Source organism: Populus nigra, chromosome 1 (genome assembly GCF_951802175.1).
Source record: "Populus nigra chromosome 1, ddPopNigr1.1, whole genome shotgun sequence".
NCBI lineage: Eukaryota > Viridiplantae > Streptophyta > Magnoliopsida > Malpighiales > Salicaceae > Populus > Populus nigra.
In genome coordinates, this window is record NC_084852.1 from 6,372,019 (window position 1) to 6,381,540 (window position 9,522).

Here is a 9,522-nt window from a genome sequence, read left to right on the forward strand (position 1 = left end):
GTGTGTAGAATACTTTAGTTTATGCTCTTTAGCCTCCAAAATCCTTCTTCACGTCCTCTTCTTCTTTTCTTTCGTTCTCTTCCCCTTTTTTACTATCTTTTCAATCAATATCCTTTTTCTTTTCTTGATAACACCTTAATTACTCTTTGCATGTTTCCACTCTCATCTCCTTTTGTTTTTCACACTTTAAGGAGGGTATATGGTGGCATGCAAGGCTGGTTGGTTTTCTATGAGGAAGGAAAAAGATGGGGAAATGTTTTTCCCTTCCAACTCTTGGCCTCGCTTAAGAGAGACAGGCTTCTCTCTCTCTCTCTCTCTCTCTTTTAAGTATTTCGACCGGGGTTTTACAAGTTGGGTGTTATATTTTTAGTCAATGACTGTAGTGTGGACACACACAATTTTCTATGCAAATTCAAGTGCCTTTTTTCCCTCATCAATTATTATTTATCACCAATGTTTCACTGAAATTTACCAATATTTTCACCAATCAATCATAACATCACCCACATCCTGAGGTGAGTTGTTGTGATCAAGATATATAAATACCTCAAATCACTGGGTAAACAAGAAAGTTCTTATACTCAACATTATCTCTTCAATAATTCACTCTACATGTATTTCTTTTTTCATACATTTAATGATTCAAGCATTGAAGATTCAATGCATTGGAGAGTTCCTTGTCCCACAAAGAGCTTAATTTCCAGGCGAACCTCCATCACCATTCAAGCCCAACAACCATGTTCAACTACATTTTAATCCAGACTCAAGATCATAGCTCATGAAAAGCTTAATTTATGTGTGAAGTTTTTTCTTGACTTCATCGATTAATATTTTATATCTTGACTAATGAATATATTGTATTTAAATAATTGATACTAATATAAATGCTCAAAAGTCGATAAATAATATAGGAATATCTAAATTTTTTACAAGTTAAATAATAAATAAGATATAAATATAGTAGAAACTCCATCCATGAGTGTCCATTTATATCCCTAAGGTTGAACTTTAGATGGCATGATGTAATAAACCTCATTGTTGTTGAACATAAATTCATTTTTCGAAATAGGATCCTTCGTTATTTCCATTTTACGACTAACAAGTGGCTTGCTAATCTATTAAAGTGAAATAATTGCACACATAATTTCAAGATTTGGCGCCAGTTTGCTATTTCCTTTTGTATGAGCATCCTTCAAATATTATTTATTAGTCTCATCAGTTTATTTGAACCTGGCTTCTTGCTAGAACTTAATCTTTGACAGTATGTACAAATGTTTTCTTTGGTTACACAAAATGTATAGATGTTGCAATGTGATATTAGTGTCCTTCCTTCTAAAAAAGTTCTCAACTCTCATGTTCGAACCTTCCTTTTGTAACCAAAATATATAGAGTTCACAGCCACAAAGAATGCTAGTCGCTTACTAGAAATAATAGTCAATGAAACGTATTACTCAAGAACTTTCAACCTTTTTTTTTTATTGATCTTGGAAATTGAAATTGAAAATATATAGATCTTCAGCCCGGATCGGTGCATTACATTTGTTGGCTCGAAGCAAACCATTACAGATATTGTGTAGTCCAGAGATGTGAATCCTCAAGCATTCTGTATTCGCACTAGTACTTGCAGAGGACTTGTAGACAGGTTAAAGTAATACATCAACATAATTATAGCAGAAAATATTTAATTTCTGTTATATGCCTTATATATATATATAATGCTCTTCCTTTTAACCATCAGAGCCAATCTTCTACCGTGCATCTAGCTCTGAAATAGTTAGGTCATTTATAGTTGATGATTCATGATTTCCTGATGAAGAGTCCCCTGCGGGCATATTCCTTTCCGTGAAAAAACCAGGTTGCTTTGGGTCAGGCAATGAATTCTCACTGCCCAACATCAAAACCACAGATGACATATTTGGTCTCTCTTCCGGCTTTTGTTGCACGCATAACAGACCCACATGAATGCATCTCAATACTTCAGATACAGAATAAGGGCGATCTGACATATTGTCAAGAACCTCCAATGCCCTCTCTTCCGTCCACAGTTTCCATGCCTGGAAAACAAAAACTTGTTATGAGAAAAATTGTTAATACATAATTAAATAAACATGTTTAATTTTATCCTTACATGGCCAAGAAGATTATGGCAGTGATCCGGGTGGGAAAATCCTCTATTTTTCTTCCCACTTATTATCTCCAAGACTAAAACACCGAAGCTGAAGACGTCAGATTTCAATGAGAAACGCCCATCAACAGCGTACTCGGGGGACATGTATCCACTGCGGAAAAACATTATCAGAAAAAGTTTAAATGTGCGGAGATTATACATTGTAACAAAATAGGTGTAGAGTGTACTTACTATGTTCCAACCACTTTATTTGTGTCTGCTTCAATTTGATCTCCTCCAAACAGTCTAGCCATTCCGAAATCTGAAATTTTGGGGTTCATATCCTTATCTAATAATATGTTGCTGGCTTTGAGATCTCTATGGATAATCCTTAGTCTAGAGTCTTGATGAAGATAAAGTAGTCCTCTAGCAATGCCACCGATAATGAGGTTACGTCTCTGCCAGTCCAGGAATTTGTTTCTTGTTTGATCTAATCAATTTATCATTATGTTATGTTATTCTGATGTATAAATGAAACATCATAGAACAAGCAATCTAACTGCAAGAAACTCTAACAAGTTCTTGGGGTACAAACCGAAAATAAAATAGTCTAAGCTTTTGTTGGGCATGAATTCATAGATCAACATTACTTCATCTCCTTGAATGCAACAGCCAAGAAGTTTAACAAGATTTCTGTGCTGAAGCTTAGCTATCAAGATAACTTCATTCTTGAACTCTGTCAATCCTTGCCGAGAACTTTTTGAAAGTCTTTTCACTGCTATTTCTTGCCCATCAATCAAAGTACCCTGGGAATCGTTATTTACTGAAGTTAGAATATCTCATAGTAGATGATCACTCAGCTTTGAAGCACGTTGTTATATACCTTATATACCGGTCCAAAACCACCTTGTCCCAACTTGTTGTTGCTTGAAAAGTTATCCGTTGCTTTCACTATGGTGGCCAAATGAAACGATGGTAACTCCATGTCTTCCTCTACTTCTGAATAGCAGAAGATTGATCAGTTGTCAGCAATGATAAACGAACAGCTTCTCCTTATCAAAACTAATTTGACTAACAACATGATCTAACAAATGCTTCATTTTGTTAACAATGACTAACATAAAATTTTACAATATTAGTAATCTACCATGCATACTATATATATCAACAAGGTCCATGTTCTGGAATAAGAAGAATTAATTGTCCAGAGTACACTACCTTGCTTTCTCTGTTTCGTTCTCCATATATAGAAGGTTAGTCCTACCATAAGCACTCCAGCAAGGACTGTGGAACCGAGTATGATTCCCACAAGCTTCTTCTTACCAGAATTTGTGTTTGACGTAGTTTGATCTGAAAACCCACAATAAACACAGAAAGGAGTTCTATTTTATTTGTAAATAGAATGAGGGAATGAGGACACGAAGTTTGGAAAACATTTAAGGAACATACAACTTCCTCATTCCAAAAAAAACACAGAGAAAGAGTGAAAAAAATACCCTGCTTGAGAATCATGGAAAGAATATTGACAAATACCTGTTTTCAAAGGTGGTGGCATCCTTATGTAGAGGTCTTGGCCCCCAGTACTAAACTCTCTCATATCAACCAAGTCACCAAACCAGAGTATGCAGCCACTGCCTTCTCCTGTGATATTTGAATTTGCATATGCCGTGCAACTGCAGTTTTTCAGACACATGTCCTTGCATTCTACTAGACTCATGCTTGTATCATACCAGGAAAGGGATGTATCCGGCAACTTAAGCCCTGTAAAATTCTGAAAGATGTCATGTGTGCAATTCAATGCACTCCTTCTAGCACACCCTTTACTCCAATCTGTAAGAGATTTGGGTACAAATCCTTCCAAGCAAGTACAATTGTGGGATTGATCGACCATTTTGCAAATCGTATGTGCACCACATACTGAATAATTGTCACACAGATCTCTTGGTGCTCCATATATACGTGTCCAAACATTAGTTTGATCTGCACGTATAAAGCGTTCCACGAATCCTGACTGACTCACAATCAACCTCGTCAACCATACAACCGATTTCGGGATTTCATAACTATAATCTACATGGGTCTTGTTCAAAATAAACTCATACTTGAAGGACTGATTTGTAGGCAGATCAGGAGTCCCGGTGAAACTTTTTCCATTCCATGAACCCAGCCTATAGTGCTTCAAAGTTCCATTCTTGACGACTAGCTGTGGAAACCCCTGACGATCTATCCCAAATGAAAATTGGCCTGGACCAGGGTCGTCTGCGCTCTTCCATGATATCAGGTTTCTATCCACACCAGTTTGTGAATTCCCTCCGATCATCATTCCTGGTAGAAACGTATCACAAGGATATTCAAAACTCTGCCATAAAATGAAGTTATTATCCTTCCCATCTTTCACAACTAGATTTCCTGAATCCAATAGCTGCATAACTGGACTCCCAACATTTGTTGTTTTGTTGGATGACCAAATTCTTTCATTGTTTCCGTTGAGAAGAAGCAAAACTCCTTGCTGGGTGAAATTTAGAAATCCAGAACGATCCTTTAGCGGAATTTCTCTATTGGCAACCCAAATAACTTCTTTATGAGCTGACAATCCATTCATGTACCATACTCCCAAAAATCGATTCATTGAATTTCCTGGGCTAAAAAAACCCAGTTCAAAAGTTCCACCTGCTGAAACTAGAGCACTCTCGCCATCTTTAATGGATTCATTGGAAATGATATTGTCTTGTGCAGCAAAGGCTAGTGATAAAAAGAGTAAGAAGATGCAAACCAAAAGCATTGTAATGCTAGTAAATGAATTAATAAGGCCTGTACGCATAGCGATCTCCATTATAATCAAGCTTGTAGAGTAGTGGAAATAGCCTTATATGGCATGAACAGCAGTACAAGTGGGGGTAGGGAGTAAAAGCTTAACAACTCACTGAAGTTGACCCATAGATCTATCGCACCTACATGAATTTATCTTTTTTTATGAATGAATTGATTCATTGATCAATGGAGAAAGAGTAGAAGTCTGTCATATTATTATTACCATTTCACTACTTCAAATAGCAACTCTAACTATTTGTTCTGCTCCAAATTTTAAGACAAACATTTACTGAAATTTATTAAATATACTAGGATTGATACAGAGGATATGTTTTTAAGATCTCTCGAGAAAAGATTTATAAGATTTAGCGTCAGTTAATGTATAAACTAACTCTAACATAACTTTACCAGTTGGGAAAAAAAATAAAAAAACCTCTTCAAATAGCTGTTGCTCTAATGTCGACCTGCACTGCCGCATGGTCATAAAAAGATTGAGTCAAATCAGGATAACTTGTTAAATTCATGATTTAGACCATGAAAATAAAATAATCTAATAAAAAAATAAAAAAATTTATAAAATCTATTTAAAAAATTCAATGTGAAATGATGAAATCAGAAAAAAAAAATAAGTAGAAACAAAAAAAAATCAACCAACATTAACTTTCTAAACCTTTAACCCGGGTTATTAAACTGGAAGCACCCCACCTAGTAAAAAGTGCAAAAAGAAAGTTTGCATTTTCTAGTATGTGAAAACTAGTTAGATGAGTCTTAATAATAGAACACTCTTTTTTATATATATAACTCATTATAAATCATGCTTTTTTTAGGAAGTCAATTGTTACGACTCGATTCTCGGATCCATGACGGACACATAGACAAGGTCCTCCATCAGACTCCTTACCTATGCAAACCTAAACATACATACAAAATTCTCTTCCTATTAACTCAATTAGAGTTAAACGCAACAATGATAACAATATAAATCAACATCTTTATACAAAAGTTAATACAAATTATGTAATTGTGGAGCTCTAATTAGACATAATGGAATAATGTTAATTGAAACAAAAGAGCAGGTTCTGAAAGTCCACAAAAACGACCTATCAATGAAGCTATAAGCCTAAAAAGAATAAATAACGAGAGGATGAGTTTGACAACTCATTGAGTAAATAACGTTCAATATACATATATAAGGTAATACACCAATGAGGAGTATATATACAAGTTTGGCTTATGCTTTTATCTGAGAGTTTTACAAACAGATCATAACAAGAAATATCATAAGTTAGAAAATTAAAATACAAGGAGCATGATGCTCCATAATATAGGACAATCAATCGCCACAGTTTGGTGAGTTTGCCGACCAACTAAGGTTCAAAACTATGATGTGCACAAAGACTAACACTACCCTGCTAATATGAGTATTCTGACTGGCATATTATAGGGTCATAATTAAACAAAACATAATCATTTCTTAAAAACTCAACTCATACAATCAATCAAATGAGAAGTTGTCAATTTAGAAGTATATTACTGCTCATATCAAGAAATTAGTCTGAATAAATGATCATGTTTTATCATAGACAAGAGATAATAAGCAATATATAAATTATCAAGAAGCATGATCAATTTTATATTAATAATTAAAATATTTATATTACTCCTTTAGCATAGGAAATATTATTCACTCACCTGACTCAAAAATAGTTAAGACTCAAAAGCAGATATCGATGGAAGTCTTACTGATGCCCAACAGGTAGAGTATTAGGAGTATCTGAATATTAAAGAAGATGTACTAAAAAATGGCTCAAAACACAAAACATAAGAAATTACATCTCTAAGATTTGAGACTAAACATAAACATAAAAGTGAAACAAATATACCTGATCAATCCCAAACATTTTCTAAACTTTTGAACCAAAAGAACTAAGCAACCCTCACCGTTTGATCAACTGGTCAACCAAAATCTACCAACAGGTCGACCGAAACTAGTCAGGCAAACTAGTCGACCAAAATTCACCAACTAATCGACTGAAGTCAATAAGCCAATTGGTCGACCGATTGATCAGGATTTTAGATTCCTAATCCACTAGTCTCCCAACAATGGCAGATTTCAAATTCTAACTCAAAACCCAACATAATCAACCCATAATAGTTTAACACATAAAAATTAACCTATAACACTTCAATTAATCCATCAATCTAACCCTAAAACATAAAATTCAAAACCCTAAACCTTAATAAAACCAAAATCAAAGCTAATTACCATAATTACACATTAAAGCATAAATCTTACCTTAAACATTTAGTTTCTCCAATCCTTTTCCCTTTTAAGTTTACTTTTTGTTCAGTAAAAATGCAAAAGATGTCGAGGTTATTTTTATGGATGAGAGGCCAGGCCATGGAAATTGAAGCTCAAACTTTCCAATTATATGATGAAAAAAAATTTCATGTAGTTTAAAATACATGTAAGTATTTAACAATTCATAGCTCATAAGAAAAGATTTACTTATGTTTTGAATCTAACCATTAATGGCCATTAATTAATGCTAACGAGGTTTTAAAATGAGACGCAATACTGGTAAACTAAAATTCCTTTCTTTGGATCCTTAAAGAAAGGTCTAATGTTATAATAGGTAATTCATCAACGAATATATCTTTTATACTGGAGTATGGTAAGGGTCGAAAAACATATAAAAGCATGTCCAATAAAGATGCTAAAAGGAAAGCTACACACACATACATACATATTATTTTGGCTTTTTAATGCTTATTTTATATGCTCCAATGAGAGTGCTAAATTTTTTTTTACTTTAGCATTTCTCTTAAAAAATATTATTCCTACATATCTTGCAAAAGAGCTAAATCACTATTCATTGCAATATTATTTTTTTTGCACTAGTTTTTTTTCCTTTGATTTTTTTTAAATATATGTTTTTTTAGTTTTTTTTTATGAGATTATACTGGTCTCATGAACCGTATCATGAGTTTTGTGAATTTACCTGGGTTTACTCGGGTCATTTTTTTCTTTTCTTTTCTTTTCTTTTCAATTTCATCATTTAATATTGAGTTGGTTGAAAATTGTTCGGGTTATTTTTAGACCCGTCAAGTCAACTGAATTATATCAAGTTGTTAAAATCATTGTGTATCAAATATATTAAAATAAAATTGTCTCTTCTAAATGGGTTTTTTACCATTGGAGTGCACATAAGCAAAAAAAAACTATATTTATACTATTTAAAAAGCCACATTACCAATTTAGCTCTTCTAGATAGAATCTTTCATTGGAGATGCTCTGATAGTGGGATTTGTGTCAAGGGTTCAACTTCCAATAAGTTTGAAGTCGATTATTATGGCTTATTACAAAAGGTTATTGAATTGTGATATCATAGTGAGCAATGTACAATAGCTTTATTTAAAAATGTTAGTGGTAGGATACCGATAGAGAAATTAAAGTAGATCATCAACATTGTATGGTCAAAGTAAATAAAAGAGATCAACTTTGCAACATCAATGATGTTTTTATATTTTCCAAACAATGTTAACAAGTATATTATACATATACTCCTTCATTTGGAAATGATCATAATAGAGTTGATTGGTTTTTCATTGTGAAAACACTTAGCAGTCACGTTAAAGTTGAAGTTATTGAAGATGATAACAATGAAGTATCTAAGTGAGATGATGTATTTCAAATAGATGTGATAGTTGTTTCATATCGAGTTGCTCCTTCTACCGAGTTAAAAAAATACAAATTTTCATAGCGTTGAGAATACTTATATTGATGTTGATGTTGATGTTGACGTTGACGAGTGAAATTATATATTGAGTACTAGTAGACATTATGAAGTAGAGGAAGATGATGAGATCAAAAAACTTTAAATTCAACAAAGAAGATGATGAAAATAAAAAGTAGGATTCTAATTAAATGATATTACATTGATTTAGATGTAATACAATCATCATGTAACACAATTTGTTGCAACTCTATAATGCATTGTATTTTTTATATTTGTTGTGGTTTTGGGTTTAATGTTGGCAATAGTTGGCTTTAAAATGTTTGGTGTTGTTGCTATTGTGTATTTAGGTTGGCTAAGATAATATAACAAGAAATTTCTTTTTTAAAAAATAGCGATGGAATCGATGATGGAATTGTGCACGTTGAAGAAATCACCAATAGACATGCAATTTCATCAAAAATTCCAAAAGGTTTATGCAATGGACGTGCAGTTTTATTGGAAAAATTCTAGTAGGTTTAAGAAATGGTGATGGAATCGCCAATTTTGTCATTAATGTCTTATAGGTTTTAGAAATGGCTACAAAATTGCCATTGTAATTGAAAAATATTAAAAATTAATAATTAAATTTCTATTAGTGATTATGTCGACGTATGTTAACATGTTAATATGCTGACAGAATCGACGATGAAAATTCCATCGGTGATTTTAGGTTATAATCTGATCCCTTTTTCTTCCATTTTCATCTTTGTTGATCTTAAAAGTTGTCACCCCTCTCTTTCAACCCCCCCCCCCCCCCCCCCCCCCCCCCCCCCCCCCCTCCTCTCTCTCTCGCCATCCTTAGTGCACTCATTACCAACAAAGTCA

General features: G+C 33.5%; 1 protein-coding gene across 1 annotated transcript; it reads right to left on the reverse strand.

The window, feature by feature from the left end:
• Positions 1-1,447: 1,447 nt before the first annotated feature.
• Positions 1,448-4,996, reverse strand: LOC133694063 (G-type lectin S-receptor-like serine/threonine-protein kinase At4g27290). The gene is made up of 7 exons (XM_062115490.1): positions 3,641-4,996; positions 3,326-3,457; positions 2,991-3,106; positions 2,703-2,913; positions 2,360-2,597; positions 2,129-2,279; positions 1,448-2,054 (listed from the first exon to the last, which is right to left on the reverse strand). Exons 1-7 carry the CDS (start codon positions 4,938-4,940, stop codon positions 1,749-1,751), a joined length of 2,454 nt encoding a protein of 817 aa, XP_061971474.1. The 5' UTR covers positions 4,941-4,996; the 3' UTR covers positions 1,448-1,748.
• Between the last annotated feature and the right edge of the window lie 4,526 nt (positions 4,997-9,522).

Excerpts from the sequence above, each read along its gene's own strand:
- LOC133694063 (XM_062115490.1), bottom strand. The coding sequence starts at position 4,940 with ATGGAGATCGCTATGCGTACAGGCCTTATTAATTCATTTACTAGCATT. Across the intron at positions 2,598-2,702 it reads CTTAGACTATTTTATTTTCG|ATCAAACAAGAAACAAATTC; the intron begins GTTTGTACCCCA and ends TAAATTGATTAG. Across the intron at positions 2,055-2,128 it reads GCCATAATCTTCTTGGCCAT|GCATGGAAACTGTGGACGGA; the intron begins GTAAGGATAAAA and ends TTTGTTTTCCAG.